The sequence below is a fragment of the Gekko japonicus genome, unplaced genomic scaffold (assembly GCF_001447785.1).
Source record: "Gekko japonicus isolate JY-2015 unplaced genomic scaffold, Gekko_japonicus_V1.1 scaffold132, whole genome shotgun sequence".
Lineage (NCBI taxonomy): Eukaryota > Metazoa > Chordata > Lepidosauria > Squamata > Gekkonidae > Gekko > Gekko japonicus.
In genome coordinates this window covers 1,127,014-1,147,187 of record NW_015173677.1, presented here as the reverse complement: position 1 = coordinate 1,147,187, position 20,174 = coordinate 1,127,014, and the positions used below count along the sequence as shown (strand labels likewise).

General features: G+C 41.8%; 1 protein-coding gene across 1 annotated transcript in view; it reads left to right on the top strand.

The window, feature by feature from the left end:
- Positions 1-2,670: 2,670 nt before the first annotated feature.
- The window catches only part of STS (steroid sulfatase (microsomal), isozyme S), a 116,108-nt gene continuing 98,604 nt past the window's right edge, over positions 2,671-20,174 (top strand). The window contains exons 1-4 of the mRNA XM_015422965.1: positions 2,671-2,805; positions 10,461-10,582; positions 12,237-12,359; positions 14,846-15,269. Coding sequence (XP_015278451.1) covers positions 2,693-2,805; positions 10,461-10,582; positions 12,237-12,359; positions 14,846-15,269 — 782 coding nt within the window. The 5' untranslated portion in view covers positions 2,671-2,692. The remainder of the gene's footprint in view (positions 2,806-10,460; positions 10,583-12,236; positions 12,360-14,845; positions 15,270-20,174) is intronic.

Genomic DNA, 20,174 nt, shown 5'->3' with positions numbered 1-20,174 from the left:
GAGGTTGGTTATTATATAACTGGCTGGGAATAAGGTTCTTGTAAATATATTTGGCAACTGTATCACACACACTTTCAGTTTTAGTCCTCAGGATTCAACCCTGACAGGAATCTCTCACTTAGGCGACCACACAGTTTAATCTCTTGGTAAATTTAACTTTTTTAAGAACTCTAAAGTTTCACTATTGAAGATATATGTTGCTCTCTCTCATATCCCACACAGAACTAACTGAACTCTCACAGACTGAACAACCTCAACTGAACAAATCCAACTGACTTTCATAACTGTCTCTCATAACTAACTTTTCATAACTGACTTTCATAACTGACTGACACTCACACACAGAAATTCCTTTCAAAAACTCCCCCCACACTGTCTCATCCTTCAATCAAGCACACTTGTCTCTCTCAATCACTCTACTCTGCATTCAGTGCACTGCAAACAAACATTTAAAGAGACACACACACTCTAAAACAAGGAATCATTACAGTAACAAACAATATTAACTGCCTGGCAAGGTCTAGAGGCCACAGGAGGAAGATTGCAGGCCTAACGTGTCTGGGGAATTAGAGATGTTTATATTCAAATGCTAGAAGTGTCCGAGGTAAAATTGGGAACTGAAATGCTTAGTGTCAAGCATAAACACTGGGCATTTTAGAAACTTGGTGGGATGAGTATAATCAGTGGAATATAGTGATTCCAGGATATAAATGATAATGGAAAGATAGGTAGGGATGGGTTGGAAGTGGAATGGTTCTGTAGAGAGGAGGTCCTATGACTGATGGATAAATTAAAAACCCACCAGGCCTAGATGGCATACATCCAAGAATTCTGAAAGAACTCAAATGTGAACTTGTGGATCTCCAGACAAAAATATGAAATCTATCACTAAAATCTGCCTCCATTCCAAAGGAAGGTAGCTAATGTAACCCCCATCTTTAAAATAAGGTTCCAGAAGAGATCTGGGAAATTACAGGCTGGTCAGTCTTTGCCTCCCCAGTGAAGGGAAGGTATTTAAAGTTTACCCTTCTGTCTGAGGCTCATGCCACTCCCAAGCCGTTGACTACCTTTCCTTGGCTGGGGAGTTGCGCCACAGGGGCAGCATGAGCCCCAGAAGGGAGAGATAGTGTTTTAAGTTTAAACACCTTCCCTTTGCTGAAGAGGCATGCCGCAGCGGCACACCACCCAAATGATGGGAAGGCATTTAAATTTTAAATACCTCCCCTTCTTTGTGGAGCCAGCTGGGGAGGGGAAGTAAAGGAAGGGGGTGCATTTAAGATGCCTCCCCAATTGGTCTTCACTTCCCCAGCTGGCCTGCCAACACGGGCCAGCTGGGGAAGCAAAGAGAGAAGGGGTGGGGTTTTTTTGTTGTTGTTGAGAGAAAGGGTTTAAAAGTTTATCTATCTCCATTATACCCTATGGGGCCATAGGGTACAATGGAGAGATCATGCCGCATCTGTGGCGTGTCTCCAGAGAAAATTGATTTTAAACTTTAAACCCCTTCCTTCTTGAGACAAGCCACAGGGCGGCACTATCTCTCCATTATCCTGTGACCACTAGGATACAATGGAAAGAGAAGGGGGTTTAAAATGTTTTAAGTTTAAATCCCTTCCCTTCACTGGAGAGGTGTGCCACTGCAGCGTGCCTCCTCAACAAAGGGATTCCCTGAATGAATGCTGAATAGATTTGGCATTCATTGGGGAAGCCCTATTTGGCCAGCTGAATCAGATAAGAGAATCTGATTCAGCTTTCAGCATGCCCGAATAATGCCGAAAAGGCATTATTTGGGGGATTTTTGGTTCATCTGAACCAAATGCACATCCTTCTCAGTCCTCTGCCTAGCCCAGAGCAGTATCCAGTGAAACTCCAAGCAACTTGGGGCCAGCCCATGGCCAACTGTAAGAAAGGGTCACTCTAGTATATATAACAGCTGAAGAGTTAGTTTACAAAGCACAGTCTGACCTTAGACTCTATGAGCCACATTTGATTACTTTGGATCAGGAATGATCTGTGACCAGCTGAGATCAGTCCCCAGATTATCCTCATCAAAACCAGACAAATTGATGTCATGCTCTATAGTGGCATCCATTTATGATATATAGTGCTATGAAGCTATTATGTTAAAGTAATATGCAATATTTTTGTATAAATATATAGCCTAATACTTACAATTTTTCCCTTCCAAATATCTACTCTTATAGCCTAAATAAAAATATTGAGTGTATCTGAATGTGGATTTATAACAATTTTAGTTGCATGGGTTTTGCAGAGGAAGTAATTTTTTGAATATGCAGTGTCCTTGAACACATTCCAGTATGAATGGTATGCTCCCATTATGTGTTAAGCTTTAGATTTCTGTTTCAGTACATCTTTAGGTTTATCTTTCAGTACATCTGAATAATGAAAAAAGTATTTAGAAATATGAAAGGTAAAAGATTTAGAAACGTGAAATGTAAAGGAAAGTCAAACATACTGCTTTTAAGCTTTGACATGAGTAATTTCAAGGAACATAAAGAAGTTCATTTGTTCATGTGAATTTCTTATTTGTTTGTATGTGTGTGGTTCTTATTATAACTGATAGGGTACTAGTGATGTTTAAAACAACCATTGTGTAAAAATCATTTTATCACCTCTAGGTACATTTGAAATGTTTTCATCTGCAAGCAAAAAGATTATACTCCTTTTTTATGTGATGTTTTATCTGTGGGAAGTAAGCAATGCTGTTTCAAAGCCCAACATTGTCATATTCATGGCTGATGACCTTGGCATTGGAGACTTGGGATGCTTTGGGAACAGAACACTAAGGTTTGTTAACTCACTTGGTGTGTGGGGTGCATGTTATTTTTATATATAATATGCCTAATCTAAAATGCTTTCATTCTAGTGATTTGTACCTTTGTAGCTTCATGCAGTCTACAGATAGAGAATGGAATTATGTGGTCTCCGGACACCTTATGTATCTGTCACGATGCACAGTTGTCCCTGGGGAAATGCCACCTCCTGCTATTTTGCCTGTGACTTCAGGAAGGGGATTCAGTACACCTAGTCCTCCTTCTCTCTGCCAGAAAACCTCCTCTGCACAGTAGGGGTTGCTGGCCTGCATTCCTCCCCAGCCTGTTGACAGAAATTCCCTTTTATAGTTATCCCTTCCTGTTTCTCACTGCCCCCCCCCATGTTTTCCCATTGGACGCTTTTATCCCCTGGTTGGCTCTCTCTTCATGTCCCCATTTGCCAGTTGTAAACAGTCTCCTCCTGGCTCCCTCCTCCCCATAGGTTGAGCCCACCCAACCTCACCCGGGCCAGGGAAGGCACTGGAAGGCTTCCGTCCACCTCTGCCCTGTTGCCGTTTGTTACCTGCTTGGTCTGCTCACCCTCCTGTTGTGACAACCCCAGAGTTGGACTCAGCCTGCTCCAAAGGCCAACATGCCCCTGCTTTGCTGGACTTGCACAGGTGTTCATTGCTGCCGGCAGGCCAGGACTGGAAAAGACCTCTTGAGGGCCTCTTGTTGCAGGCCCTGCCCAGGGTCTCTCCAGCTGCTGTGAAGACCCCAGGGCCCCTCCTGATGGGCCTGGTGCTGCTGCTGTTGCAGCTGGTGAGGCTCCCAGCAGCTTGGGCATGTCTTCCTGCAGCCGGCCCAAGGTCATTGCTGTTCAGGCTCCTCTCTCCATGCGGGGTATGTAAGGTGAGTTTGCAGTGGAGGATTCCAGGCGTCGGAGCTTTGATGGGGCTGGCCAGTTTTTCTATGTGTCTTGGGAAGGGGCCTTTTTGACCCTAGACAGTATCAAAAACCTAGGCACCATTTCTGTGCTGCAAAGAGGAACAATTTAAAAGAAAAATGTGTTTAGTGATACCTAAAACTTTCCCTGTCCTTTCACTAGCAATTCAACCCACCCACAATGCAAAACCCTGACCAAATTTACAGACAGATGCTTACCTTGTAAACAATACAATATGTACAATAGAGAGGATGGGTAAAGAAGGATCCCACTACCAGCCTTCGATGGGGCACCGTTGGTGCCAGCACCGAGGGTTAGGAGTTTGGGAGTGCTCCTGGATGCCTCTTTAACAATGGAGGCCCAGGTAGCAGCCAATACCAAGGCAGCCTTTTATCATCTTCGGTTGATCAGGCAGTTGGTCCCCTTCCTCAAACACATTGATCTGGCAGCAGTGATCTATGCAATGGTCACCTCAAGACTAGACTACTGCAATGCTCTCTATATGGGGCTGCCCTTGTTGCAACTCCGGAAGCTGCAGCTGGTGCAAAATGCAGCAGCCAGGCTGTTGATGGGTCTCCCTATGCGGGAGCACATCCAGTCTGTGCTAAAGTCATTGCACTGGCTGCCAATAGCATACCGGATTCGTTCAAGGTGCTAGTTTTGACCTTTAAAGCCCTATATGGCCTGAGGCCTGCCTACCTGAGGGACCGCCTTTCCCCGCATGTTCCCCAGAGAGCACTGAGGTCAGACTCTCAAAACCATTTGGCCCTCCCTAGACCGAAAGACGCCAGACTGGCCTCTACCAGGTCCTTCTGAATAGCGGTTCCACACTGTTGGAATGAGCTCCCAGAAGACATCAGGGCCCTGCGGGACCTTGTATTTTTTATTTTTTTAATAATTAAAATTTTAATTTTATTTTATTTATTGATTGATTTTTATCCAACCCATCCGGCCTAGGCTGGCTCTGGGCGGCTTACAACAGAATAAAAGTTCACAGGATACATAAAACACGATTCATTACATTAATACAATTTCTTATAAATAGTAATACAACAGTATAAAAACACTGTTAAAATAAAAAACGGAGCTCTTCCACCAGGCCTTCGATTGGGAGCCACTGCTAACAATGATAACTGAATTGCCAAGGCCGTCTATGCTAACACCAACAGCCTGTCATGCTGGACATTGATGGGGGCCATACTTTGGACCATCCTATCATGGCCCAGGATGTTACTGCCACCAGCACTTTATTCTAATTTAATATTGTGATTTGTTATATCTTTGTGTTTTATTAAGCTGTATTGCATTAATAGGTATTTGTGTTTTAATATATTTTTAATCCTTTTAATGTAAGCCGCTGTGATCCTGCCTTGGCAGGGAAGGCGGAATAAAAATCAAATAAATAAATCTTGCAAAATGTTAAAATTTCACTCCTAAACCCGCTAAGCACCACCCAGTGGTCTGTAACATAAAACCTACTGGACCATCCCCTAAGAGGAAACCACAAGGCTGGGGACCAGGCAAATGCTGCAGCTATGGGACCTCATAGGCTGTGGCTGCTCCAGCACACAGGGAGCCAACCAACTGCTATGCCAGCATCCCAGCAGCCCCTCCCTTGTGCCCACAAGACATCAAAGGTGTGAAATTGCAAGTCCATGACAGATGGAGGGCCCACCAAATGCAGGTTAGCAGCCACAGGGACCTAGCCCCAGGGACACATGAGGAGAGGGGTGGGGAGGGACAGTTCACAAGTTGCCAGCCCATGTTTGTGGCCCCAGCCTCATCTTCTTAAAGACACAGATCTCCACCAAACAAAACAGCAAAAAAGAGAGTAGTGGGCACCACCACCCCAAGCACCATATCCCTAAGCAAGCCTGTACCTCCCTGTCTGCTGGCCTCAAGGCCCCAGAGGTGAGGCAGCTGGTTGGATGGTTGGTCTTCCCAGGTAACATGAGTGCCTACAAGCATAACTCTGTGCCGTTGTCAGGGGGGATGTTCCCAGGTTGGGATGGTTTGGGGAGCTACCTAACTCATGCTGTGTCCCCAAGTCCTTCCCATTGCCCACCAATGCAGAGGTTTGTGCTGGTGGCAGTCTGGGGTATGCATATTTTGGGGATATGCTGGCATAGCAGTTGGTTGGTTCCCTGTGTGCTTTCAGCCCCTTAGAAATATAATGTGTATCTATAACTGTGAATTTTGGAAAAAGAAATTCCCTTACGGGTACCAACCCTATCTGCAAACTGCTGTACTGTGAACTACTTTGCAAAAGAGAAATGATGTCTGGATTGGCCTTAAGGGAATTTATTCCACAAACCCAGGACCACAGCTGAGATAGTCCTGATATAAGCTACTAATGTTCTAATTTTCTTTTAATAAACAAAGGACACACAATCACTGTTTTAACATATGGGCAATATCTTAACTTCGGGAACATATTCTCTAATATATGTCAATCATGATCCATAAAGAGTTTTAAAGGATAAAAATGACACCTAGGATTGTGCTGAGAAGTGAACAGTAAATATTAGTTATGTTCACACCAACCTGAATTTGTATGGAGGCATAACTTTTACTACTACTACTACTGTTGTTGTTGTTCTTGTATGCCCCACCCTATCCCACAACATAAAATCCATAAAACAATAAAACCAATGAAACAATAGATGGCACTATAAACAATAACAGACCCCATGCCCTATATCAGATGGATATATGTACCCCAGAAGGCTCCAGTTTCCAATAGTATTATCTAAAACCTCCGGGCACTGGGAAGGGGCCATAAACAGGGGAGACCAGAATGGTTGAACATCCGCATTACCTGAAGTTTCTGAAACTATCTGAAGGACAGTCCTGTAAACAGTCTGTGGATAATGGTTGTGTGTGCCTCGGTATTCAAAAGGGGCTGTAATCAGGTTTAAAAATTGCTCTCAATTGTTGAAAGGACCCATTTCTTCAGAAGGAACTGCAACCAGGTTTAAGAATTTTTCTAAATTGCATGTGTTGGTTGTTCATTCCTTGTTTTTTTAGTTTTGTAGAAAGCTTGGAACGATGGGGCTTAAAGTATTGTTAAATTCCTTGCAAATTCATCCATTCCTTATAACATAATAGGTGTGTGTGTGTGCATATATAAAAATTATTGTTATCATCACTGGCTAAATGGGAGCAAGGTGCTGGTAACAAACATGAATATTATAATGCACTCTATTTATGTCATGTAGGCACATTGTGGATAATTGTTCGTAAAGTACAAGAATAGGAACCATTTTCTATAAACAATAATATAAACCAGGTAGGAATGAACATGGATTTCATAACTACACTCAGAATAGTGATTTAGTGATTTAGAGTATTTGTTTAAAAAAGGCTTCATATGAAACACTTCATGCCACAGTTCCCACAGACATCTATAGGAATTAGGCATTGTTGTTAAAGATAAGCCTCTAGCAGTTTTGATAACTTCACAGTAAGAACCAGACAAACTGAGGTCAGACCTTGTCAAGGTTGTAAGATATTCTCTTTCTTATATGTATGAGAGACAGAGCTATAGAGACCCACCACAGACTTCCAGACAGGCTCCTCAGGACCTCTGTCATACAACTCAGGTACAAACTGAGCATCGTATGAAAACAAACTGCATGAGTTGCCCATAGGATGACCAACACCCCAGAATATTGTATTCCTATACCATTCAAGCCGTGGTCCTACAGGGAAAAAGAGCGATCCCTCCTTTTTTTCTGTATGTTTGTATATTAAGAGAACATCTCTGCACTGGCCTCTAACCATCTCTGTGTTGTAAATGGATGTGTTTGCATGTGCACACATACACACAAATTTAAGCACAAATTTGCAGAGAATACAAATCCATTTGAATGAAGTGTATTATTTATTTTTATTTTACAATATGCATACCTCACCTTTCTGTCTTCATATGGGCCACGAAGGTAGCCAACAAATTAAAACATACATAATAAAATCATATATGTAACCCCTTCAAAACTATCAAAACACATTATTAAAACAATTGAAATCAGAGCTAAAACACATATAAAAGCAACAATTAAAATGTTGAGCAAGAAAGAGGGATCACTAAGAGAATGTCAAATGAAACAAAAAAAAGGCTTCACTTATTGGTGGAAGATTACAGCAAAAGTGGACAGATAGTCTTTCTGGGGAGAGAGTTCCAGGGTTTTGGAGCCACAGCTGAGAAGGCCCTCTGCTGGGTTGCCACCTGTCTAATCTCAGAAGGCAGGGCATCTGAAACAAGGCCTTCAAAGATGATGGTAGCAGTTGGGCATGTTCATAAAAGAGTGCCTACTCTCTTATGAACCTACCCGTCCACTGCAATTACTATGATATGTTGGTCCCAAACCATATAGTGCTGTAAAATTCAACACCATCACCTCGAATTGTGCCTGGAAACAGTTTGAGAAACAGTGTAGATGGGACAAGACTGGAGTGATATTTCCCCTACAACACACTCCAGTCAATATCCTGGCTGCAGCATTTTGTACTAATTGAAGTTTCCAAACACTTTTCATGGGCAGCCTCACACAGAACATATTGCAATAATCTAAGATAGATGTAACCAATAATCTAATCTAGACATATGGGGCATGGCCCATAGGTGCCAGGTCCTTTCTGCCCAGGAAATGCCTCAGCTGGCTAACCAGTTGAAACTAGTAAAAGGCACTCCTGGTGTCAACTTTCATTTGCTTATCAAGCAGTAGGCCTGGATCCAAGAACACCTCCAAACTATAGATCTGTTCCTTAAGAAGAGTGTAACCCTATCCAGAAGAGGGTGGCCCTTTAAATTATTTTGCTCACCAGTAGCACTTCCATCTTGTCAGGATCAAACTTCAGTTTATTAGCCCACAGCCATGCCAGAATTGCCTCCAGGCACTAGTTCAGGGTTACTATAGTCTACTTGGGAAGTGCAAGGTAGAGCTCAGTGTGATCTGCATATTGGTGACAACCCAGCCCAAATCTCTGGATGATCTCACCCAGCAGTTCCATGTAGATGTTGAAGAGCATAGGATACAAGATGGAACCTTGAGAGTCCCCACAGGCCTAAAGCCAAGGGGCTGAGCAGCAGTCCCCAGCACCACCTTCTGAAATCTATCGTACAGGTAGGACTGGAACCACTGCAAAATGATGCTTCCTAATCCCTGTGATCAGTGGTATCAAAAACCACTGAATGGTCCAGGAGAGTCAACAGTTGCACTCCTTCTGTCCATCTCCCAGTGCAGGTCATCCTCCAGAGTGACCAAGGCAGTTTCAGTCCCATAACCAGGCCTAAACCCAAAATGAAAATGAACTAAAGAAAGCCCGAAGTTATCTAGCCACCATCCATTCAGTCACCTTGTTCAAGAATAGAACATTTGAAATTGGCCGATAGTTAACTGAGATTTCCTGGGCCCATGGTACAAATTCCTTAGAACGTAGCACCACTTGCTGCCACTTGCTGCATTGTGCTTAAGATCATATTCATTTATTTATTACATTTATACCCCGCCCTACCCCACAAGCGGGCTCAGGGCAGCTTACATAATTGGTCTATAGGTGACCGTACATTCACATAAAAACAATTTAAAATTCAATACAGTAAGATAAAACAAAACCTTATAAAGTGCTAGTGCTAATACATTGAATGCATAAGATGGCGTACTGAAATTACCATACAACCAGACAGTTTCGCTCAATGATCTTCTGGAGTGCAGTGGTAGCAGCCGGATGTTAGTACTGCGGGCTGGCTTGTTGGTGGTTGGGGGCGGCGGCTCCATAGTAAGCACACACACATTACTACCTTGCATATTGCCCCTTCATTTTGACATTAGATAAAGTATGAAAAAGAAACAAAATATAAACCTAAAACTACAATCCTGCACAGAATAAGGGACATCTGACTTTGGGGTGTGCAAAAACAACAACAATGTTATTTTTCACGTTCAAATATATTGAACCCCAAAATTATTGATATTTCCCAATATTCCTGAATTTCAATATTGGTATGGTATTTGGATTTGGGAAATATTCAGGAAACCATTTTTTTCACAGCTCCATTATAGCATAGGGTATACTGGAGAATTGATTCAGGGTCCCCATAGGGTATAATGGAGAATCAATCCAGGGGTATTTGGGGCACTGTGGGGACTGTTTTTTGAGGCAGAGGCACCATATTTGCAGCATAGCTGCTGGTACCTCTCATCAAAAAACCCACCAAGTTTTTAAAAGATTGGACCAAGGGGTTCAATTATGTGGGCCCCCAAAGAAGTTTCCCCCATCCTCCATTGCTTTCAATGGAAATCAAAAAGTCTCTTTGAATCCCTTCTCCAAGCTACATCATTTGGCTTTTATTCGGGGTCAGCTATATTCTGTAATCTGATTTGGCTTTAAAAACCTCAGAAAATACTGGTAAGGTATTTTTTTTCTTTTTGGATAAACCAAATGCACACCCCTAATCTAGCTCATTGATTTCAATGAAGTGTTCTTAATGCTTCATAGGAATAGCTGGCATGTTACAATTCATTGATACCTGAATGTTCTTCCAAGGGTTGTATATATGGGGGGGGGGTATTTGATACACTACACTGCCAACTTCCTAAAATAGTCTAACACTGCCACCCTAAGTAGAATTATACTCTTCTAAATCCATTAAAGTTAATCATCTTAGAATGGTTAGGATGGCACTTCTCTTTTCTATGTATCCAGAATGCAAACTCTTTAAAGTTTTTGTTTTCACACAGAACTCCCAATATTGATAAATTAGCTAGAGAAGGTGCAATGCTGACTCAACATATAGCAGCCTCACCACTTTGCACTCCAAGCAGAGCTTCTTTTATGACAGGCCGGTATTCAGTCAGATCAGGTAAGATGTGTTTCTAGGTTATTTAAATATTTAATATTTTATGTTTTATTATTTGTAATTATAGTGTTAAATATTGCAAAACAATTTAGATCAGGACAATAATCATGTTGCCATACGTTTTCTTCCTTTTTCCTTTTTTTGGTAAATTTTAATATTTACAGTGTGCTGTAACAGAGAAAATTCAACCTTTCTATTATTTGGAGCTCAATATTCCAGGATAATTTCAATCTGTAAACATTGTTTGTATTACTAGTATTTAAATCGTACATTACTAAGTACTGAGTACACTGACACTAATTGTTCTAGTACACAACAAAAAGAATCCATCTTGAATCACAATTTCTTTTCCCTGCCTGAAGACGTCTCAATTGAGTTAGTTTGTCCATTTCAACTACTGAAAATGCTCTCTTCAACAATCTACCACAATGGTTCAGTTCCAGTGCTTTGTAATAATAATCTTTGATGCTAGAAATAGATTTTTCAATAAGGGCTTTATGATCACATACATTAGAAGGTTAAAAAAAAAAGACACACATGAACAAATTCAGCCTCTATTGCAGTCATTATGAAAATGTACCTTTTATTCCAAACTTTCAAATCAAGAGTCATTTCCCCATATATGTTGAATCTGACTTCATCTCTCTTCGCTTCCAGTAATTAAATCAAATGATTTTATAGATCTTGTTGAATCTTGGTAGTATAAGACATTTATGTGGAAAAATGTATGCTGATTTTCTCTCAGATTCAAAGTTTTGAAAATGATCTAATGGATTAAAATGGATTATCCATTTTATTCTATAATAGGAAAACATAATTTCATTTTATACCCATTTATTTTTATGTGTCTACCTTTGAACCTAGTTTGGGGGAACTGCAAAAATCTCTGGAGAGGAAGGATAAGATCTGGGGAACTCCATCCCTACAATGCAGTTGTGTGAGAATTCTAATCTAAATGATAGTTTAGCTGTGACATTCTTGAAACCTGGCACAGTAACACAGTTGTCCTATAGTGTTGAAAGCTGAGTAGAAAGCAGATCATCTAGGCCTGAAACTGAGCAGAACAGAATGGGAAATATTCTTACCTCTTCTATTCCATGCTATACAAGAGGTATGGGGGATTGGACATACATCCACACACCCAATTTTACACCGAGACACCTAATTCCAGGATAAAATGAACTGTATTGGCTCTCTTTCTGTATTTTAAAGTGTATGTGTATGTATATGTATATGTATATATACCTGCTGGTCTGCGGGGTTCCCCAAGGGGCAGTGTTGTCCCCAATGTTATTTAACATCTATATGCACCCTCTTGCCCAGATTGTCCGGAGTTCCACAGGGCCTGTAAAACGGAGCTCTTCCACCAGGCCTTTGATTATTGGCACTCTATCGGGGATACCTGTCTAGCCATACTGGACCATCTTACAACGATTGCCATCCACACTTTGCTATTTGTACTTAATCTGCACTTTATATATCATTGTTGGAATTTATCTGTGTTTTACTGTAATTTGAACTCATTGTACGCTGCCTTGAGCCTGCTTGCCAGGTAAGGCGGGATATGAATAGAAACTAATAAATAAATTCTGTTAATGAACACACTTTTTGTTTGCCTTAACTTTCCAAAGTAAGTTTTATTTTTATTTTTTTTCAGGAATAGCTTCTGTACATCGAACTGGAGTGTTCTTATTTTCTGGTTCTTCTGGTGGATTGCCTTCTGAAGAAACAACATTTGCAAAACTTTTACAGCAAGGAGGTTATTCTACAGCTCTTATAGGTATAATCAATGTGTGCTTGTTGGTATTTCTTGTCCCCACCCACTAGGTAATATTATCCAGTTTGGCTTATATAGATTGGGAGGGGGAGTTTGGCTTCTGTTGATTCTTTATGTAACACATAATATAAATTAATACCTTACCTTTCATCTAGTCAAAGCTCTATGATGTGTAGAACTTGAGCCGTTAATAATTATTATAAATCATTTATTACCTAATACACAAAAGGAGTAAAAATATTTTGCAACTGCTAGGGTTTTATTTGGGTGGGGATCCTTTTCAGCAAGTAGAGCTGTAACCATCTCATAGGGATATGAGTCAGAGCAGGCTGACAGACATGGTAAAATACAGTACCTTATGAGGTTTATATAACAGACACCCCAAGAGACTATGTACAGTAGTATTTATCTTTCCTAAAGAACAGGAGCAAATTCATTCTGAGTAAGGTAAAAGCAAAAACCTACCCATCGTAACTGCCAAAGAGTAGGAATTTAATCTGGCCGGTACAAAAGCTCTTAAAAGACTTGGAGAGGTCAAAAGGTAAGTGTAAGAGGGAAGAGATATCAGAGGAGGAATTTCAAAATAATGAGACGAGGAAGTGCAACGCACTCTAAACACAGAGCTTTGATGATCCATTAATTTTACACAACTTCTCACCAAAGCCAATGTTGCATGAAAACTTAATTCCCAAATAGTTCTTAGAGTAAGTTTGATAGCCAAAAGTTTCTTGTGAACAGTCTTAAACTAGGTAGGCCTCTTTTAAGCATGCCAAATAGACCTTGCTACTTGAGTATACCCTTGGCTTGCAGCGAAGCCCTTGCCTGTAAATTAATATCAAGTTTTATTATTATAAGGGCTTGCCTTTCACAGATGATCCATTCCCAGAAATCACCACAAATAGCAAAATATGTTAATATTGGCAGGGAAGGACTGAGAGACCAAAATGGCATAGAGAAATCCCTGTTCTCTTCCCTGCTCATCCCCTTCACCCACCAACTCTCTCAGTGGGGGCAACCTAGGGGAGTCGTGTATGGCTTGGCATCTTCATTAGTCTGGCCAGACAACTGCCTGACCATGGAATTGTGTCCAGATGAGTTGTGTAGTGGCTGCCAGGCCCTGCAACGGCAGCCACCTGTTATGGAGGGGTGTCCACTGAACAAGTTTAGGCTTGGCAGGTCACCCAGGCCATCCAGCAATGTCTGTGATGATTGCTCAAGTCAAAGTGATTGTCAGGAGGCAAGGGATGCAGACAGCACTCTGCTATCTGCTGTCCTCCTCTGCATGTTAACTGAGCGTGGTCAGGGTTAACTACATCATGTGGATGATCTGCAGACTCTGTATAGATGAAGTTGCTAGTGGCAAATCTGCAGATGGTGAGGCTCTGTACAACTTTCCTCTGATTTTGGCCTTTGGAAGGACTTGTACTAGAGAGAGATTGGTACTAGGGTGAGATTTTATGTAGTACTGGTTTAAATATTTTCAAATGGAGGCTCTCATTTATTACATTTATCTTAGAAGGGAAGATGCACCTTGATACTGGCACTATCTGCTAACCAGTTTATACGTTTACTGGGCCAATGAAAATCTTTTTGTTGTCGAACAGTGAGTGGGCACCCTACCCAGTCCATTATGCATGTTGTAGTGGACACTGATTAGTCCATTATGCATGTTGTAGTGGACACTGGTTGATCACCCATCATTTATGTGTCTAAGGGGCATTTAACTTTGATTGTAAAAGCAAAGGTAATGCAGAAAAGTGCAACCAAAATAATCACAGAGCTACAGTAGCAACTGCCTTATAAAGATTAGTTAAAACATTTAGGGCTGTTTAGCTTAGAAAAAAGACAAGTAAAGGGAGACATATACAGGTCTGTAAAATTATGCATTGTGTGGAGAGGGCAGAGAGGGAGAAGTTTGGGTTCCCCCCCTCATAATACTAGAACCCAGGGCCAGCCACCGAAACTGAAGTGTGGGAGACAGGGGATAGGCAAAAGGAAGTACTTCTTCACACAGCTCATAGTTAAATTGTGGAACTCCCTGCCACAGGATGTGGTGATGGCCACCAACTTGGAAGGCTTTTTAGAAAAAGGGAGTGGACAAATTAATGGAAGATGGGGCTATGACAGATGGGGCTATCAGTGGCTATTAGTCATGATGGATATCTACTCCCTCCAGTGCCAGAGGGAGTATACCAATTTTATATCAGTTACTGGGGACCACGGGCAGGAGAATGCTGTTGCAGTCATCCTGCTTGTGGGCATCCTAAAGGCAGCTCATCAGCCATTTTGTGAACAGAATGCTGGACTAGACAGACCTTTGGTCTGATCTAGCATGGCTTTATGTTCTTATATTAGCAGAATAATGATGTTTACTCAAAAAAGGAAAGAGGTCATAGGAATGTTTTTTTTATGTGTATGACAGACTAGCTCTCTGATTGGACATTTGAATATCCAACTGAAATCTGTATGTGTGTACTTCTCTGCACTAGGAAAGTGGCATCTTGGGATTAACTGCAACCACAGTAATGATTTTTGCCACCACCCTTTAAGCCACGGATTCGATTACTTCTATGGGATTCCTCTGACTAATCTCAGAGACTGCATACCTGGACATGGGAGTGTGTTTGCCAATGGGTTTAAAATGTACATTCCTACAGCTCTCCAGTTCATTGGGATTGCCCTGATCTCTCTGAAGGCCGTGCACTATCTTGGTCTTTTCAGAGGCCCCATCAGAGCACTAGGCTATTTCTTCTTAATGACCTCAGTGTTACTTGGACTCTTGCTGTTATTTTGGTATAACTACCGGTATCTAAACTGCATCTTGATGAGGAATCACACTATTATTCAGCAACCCTGGATCTATGAAGACTTCACACAAAGGTTTACTGAGGAAGGGAAAAGATTTATAAAAAGGTATGTGTGCTAAGCATTAATATACTGGTATTTTACTGAGTTGACTTGTTTACAAGGCAATCTGTAATGTGAATGAGCAAAACATTAATTTGAATCCCTGTATTGCATTATTATTTAAAAGTCAAAGAGAAAGACTGAAGTAAAGGCTATGTGGCTGGTCAGACCACCTCGCAGAGTCCAGGCAGCAGCAGGCCACTGGAAGTGAACACAGCCAAGTTGGAAGTGGCATGTTGCCCCTGATGGAGGGGCAGGGCCAGGCCCAGCCTCTAGGACCTTCAAAGGCTGGTGATGGGTCAGCAGGGGGAAGCCAAGCAGGGTAGTGCTGGAGCCAGGAAGAGGCCAAGGATAGCATACTGGGCCAGGAAACTAGCACTGAGAAGTGCAGTGCAATGTCAGAAGAGCTGCCAACATTCAGCCAGAGCCACCCAAGGCCTAGGATGAGGGTGATCCTGGGGGCTGCCAGGATGGGCTTGGCAGCCACAGTTTGACTGGACCTGCGACTGGAGTAGGCAGTGGACTGTGAACAAGGGGCCACAGAGGTCTGGAGCTATAGCCAAGGCCCCTGCCCAGTCTGTGAGAAGGGACTGGTGAGAATCGAGAGGTAATGGACCAGTGGAGGGCATGGAGGTGTGAGCACAGCCCATAGAGGCCTTAGAGAGAGATTCTGGGGACTAGGCTTGGGAGGAACCTGTAGTAGTGAGAGCTGGCGGCCTGGTCTGAATCTGCCCCACAGACTGACAGGCTACAATGGAATTTACAGTAATCAATCATTCCAAAAGGTTTATGGATTTTTGGTTGTGTTTGCAGAAAAGGGTGCATCTGTAAATATATTTTGTGCTACCATTGTGCTATAGCAATCATTTGCAATTGGAGTATCTTTTGTGGACAAACCAATCTAGTTGCAGATTATTGCTGTGGTGCAAGTATAGCATGATATCCAATGATGTCTGGATGCAACCAAAGAGCAATTTTTTTGCTTGAGAAGGTGTTTAGATACTCACTACTTTGAAATGGATTGTTAAACACTCTCTGAATGAATAGATTAAGATTATTTGGCATCAGCATATATTGTGTGTCATTTCAGACTGGCAAGAATTTATGTATCAGCCAATAAAGTTATTCAAAGCTTCCCTTTATCTGATCATGGCTTGGCCACTAATAATGAAATTAAGTTCAGGTAACCGATCACCTAAGTAGTGATAATGGTTATTTGACACTCACCTACAAAGTTGTAAGAAAATATGAAATAAGCGTGTTTACTCTGTGTTGAACTGTGGAACAAGAGACTTGGAGAGCAGCTAGTTCAGATTTCACTATGGAAGATTTGATGGGTTGTTGTATAGGGGAAGGGAGACATCGTGAGAAAAGGGCGGAGGCCCGTAGCAGACTGTAGGGGTGTGCAAAAAAAAAAAATGGCCCAATTCGGATTCAGCCAAATCGGGCAGAATCAATTTCCACCCGCAGAAAGACTCCCGCATGTCAATTTCGGCCAGGGCTCCCAAGTACTTACCTTAATTTGGCGGGGGATGTATAGTTCTTTGCGGGACCATTCCCGCGGGGAAAACACAGGCACTGCACTATTCCGTCGCCCAGACATGATGTAGGCACGTAGCCGGGTGACACTCTAGCAATGGGGCTGGAAACTCAATGGTACCATCAAGTTTCAGTCCCATTACCAGAGCGTCGCCCGGCTACGTGCCTACGTCACATCTGGGTGACGGAATAGTGCAGCGCCTGTGTCCTAAGCAAGAATCTTCCGGCGGGGAAGCATGTGTCCCCCCGCCGGATCGTAGGTAGGTACTTGGGAACCCTAATTTCTGCAGTAGGAGCCCATTGGGGAGTCTTTTGGCCAGCCCAATGTCCATTTCAGCCCCATTATATCCTATGAGCCATTGAAGTCAATGGCAAAAACATAGGGTATATTCAGGGGGCTGGAGGGGAGGAGGTTTGAGGGAGAGGCTCCAAACTCGCTGGGTAGCTGCTGGAGCCTCTCCCCAAGTTTCAAGAACATTGGACCAGGAGGTCCAATTCTACGGGCCCCCAAACAGGTTGCCCTCATCCCCTCCATTGTTCTCTATGGTGGGGAAAAAGTTACTTTTTCCCCACGGTGCTGTTAGTGGCTTGGGGGGGGGGGGGGGGGGGGGGTTGAGGGAGAGACTCCAAATTTTCAGGGTAGCTTTGGGAGCCTCTCCCCACATAAACCCCCATGTCCCAAAGCAATTGGACCAGTGGGCCCAATTCTATGGGCACCCAAACAGGCTACCCCCATTACCTCCATTGTTTCCAATGGGGAACCCCAGCCAGCAGCATTTAAGGCAGGTAAGCGGGCAGCACCCAGCAGTCAGACTCTCCCAGAGAATCTCAGGGAAAGTGAACTGTCTTCTGAGGTGTTTGTTTGCCATGAGAACAAGTGGCACACTCCAGAACTTCTCCTAGGAGCTTCTGTTAACTCGTTATTTGCCCTCTTGTGTGTTATGTTATTGGGATTTTAAACTGGCGTATTCTGGAATCATTTTAATTGTTTTTATTCTGTTGTAAGCCACCCTGAGCCTGCTCGTGGGGTAGGGCGAGATAGAAATTTAATAAAATAAATAAATAATCAGAGCTGCAGAACTTGTGACTGCCAAGCCAAATGCCGTCCATATGCAGTACCCCACTTGGGGCGGATGTCAAAAGAACTATCTAGTATTCCTAAAGCAGAGGGTTGTCAAGCCCCAAAAGGCCTCAGTATATAAAAGGTGGATTGTGTTCAGATGGGTGAGTCACAGATTATGCAAACATACTTTACAAGTAGCTCCTAGGTTTCTTTTATGCTGAAGTCAGTGGCAGTGCTTGCCTAGAATTGTGTCTTAGTCTTTGCTCATTTGAAATTATTATTCATCATCTGTATAGAACATTTATTTTAATTTACAAGAGGCTAATAGTGAAAAGACATAAGTACTCAAGTACTAATTATTTTAATTTAACACTACCTTCAGTGCACTTGACACTCATGCCTAACAAAAATGTCTAATGCCCTTAGAGAATGGTCCTCTGTATGAAGGGCATTGTGAAATTCTGAAGATACTTGAATCCTGATGTAACTTGGTTAGAATTAGGACAGATGATTTAGTTGTTCACTCTGCTCTTTTATTATTTAGGAAAGCCTAGCAAGTCACGTGTGGGGAGAATCATGTAGAGAAGTACATTGAGAATTATGAAGGTACTATTTGTTGATCAGTTTCTTTCAAAGGAAAATGCCTTTAGTGTTCTCTGAAGTTTTATGTAGTGGTATCTTCCAATCACATTAATGAAAGCAATTTCCATGTTGTGCTATTCTACTTACATTTTCATAAGGACAGTGCAATCCTAAAGACTCTTTCTTGGGAGTAAGCCCCACTGAATAGATGTGAATAGGATTCTGAATAGACCTGTTTAGGATGGTACCATAAGAAAGCAGTCCTAAGGAGGTCTAATTAGAATCCTGCTCAATGAGACTTACTCCCAGGAATGTAGATCTTGATAACATTTTCATATCACCTATCCACCTGAGTTCACATGCCATTTGAAGGCTGCTGGTTTATTTTTTTAATAGTGCTTATAAGTAATTAAACAACATTATAAAAACAGCTCATTATAAGTCTGGCAGTTCATTACCTCTTTTTTGCTTTCCTGTTTGGGTTTTCCTATCTAAGTCTTTGTCAAATTAAAAAAAAAAAAGAAAGAAAATAATTTGGCGGGATGTACCACAATCACATTTGGGTCCTGGTATTTTGCCCTGTTTAAACAACAGGTCTGCACAACTGCCAAACCTGTTTGTATTCTGTTAGCCATCTTCCATACTTTACATGGCAAGTCAAATCCTGTGGGCCTCTCGTTGGTGTTTATCAAGTTATGGATATCAGGTGGAATTGTTTGCATCCATGTTTGCGACCATTCATTCCCTATATCAAAATGTTTGTGATTGTAGGATTTGTGCAAATATTTTTTCTTTTTTTTTAGCCCCCCGGAGGGGATTTTTTATTGCATTTTTTAATAGACTACAAACTACTATGAAAAATTGGGAAGGGGTGACTACATCTAGGGAGAAAGGAAATAAAACCACAACTAACTAAAACCCTAAGTATAGGAGATCATAACAACATCTTATATAAATGTTAATCTTAAATTGCTAGTATTACTTTGAACATAGTCGACTATGCTAATTTTTGTATCTTTTTATCCAATGTTTTATCCATTTAAGAGAACCCCCAGAGCATCCCACAATAAAACTAAAGTTTAAAGGCACAGTACAGAGTCCTTCAGCCTTCATTTCTTATATTTTCTAATCCTCAGTTTGTATGTGCACTTGGGGGCAGCTGCCCCCTTATCAGAAAGAGAGTCCTCGTTGGAAAACACAGAGTCCAATTCGCCACTGGATTTGCTGTCATATTCTTACTTCTCGACCTCGGCTGGCTCTCTCAGCTGCACTCTCAGGAACTCATGTGCTTTGGAAACAGAGTCAATCTTTTCTTTTCTTATCTTGTATTTTGAAAATGACTCCTTCTGGAATTAACCATATGTAAACAATGCTGTTTGTTTGAAGAAAAAGGATTAAATCTTTATATTTCTTTCTCTTTTGCCTTATTTCAAATGGAATGTCTTTTAGAATCCTGATGGTGTTGTTCCCAATTTTCAAGGGTGTTCCTGTTGTTGCTTTCAGGATGGAATCCCTCACATGTCGCTTTGAGAATCTAGCTACTATTTCCCTAGGCAGATTATTCTTTTTGATGTACACGGAATAGGACCTATAGACCACATCCATTTCACTTGCAAGATACTCCGCTTTCAAATCTGTAACTGGGGCTAATGCTTCACTCAGGAGTTGCTTTAGATTCTCACCTTTTAATTCTGGGACCCCTTGAAACCGTAGGACCAAATTTGCTT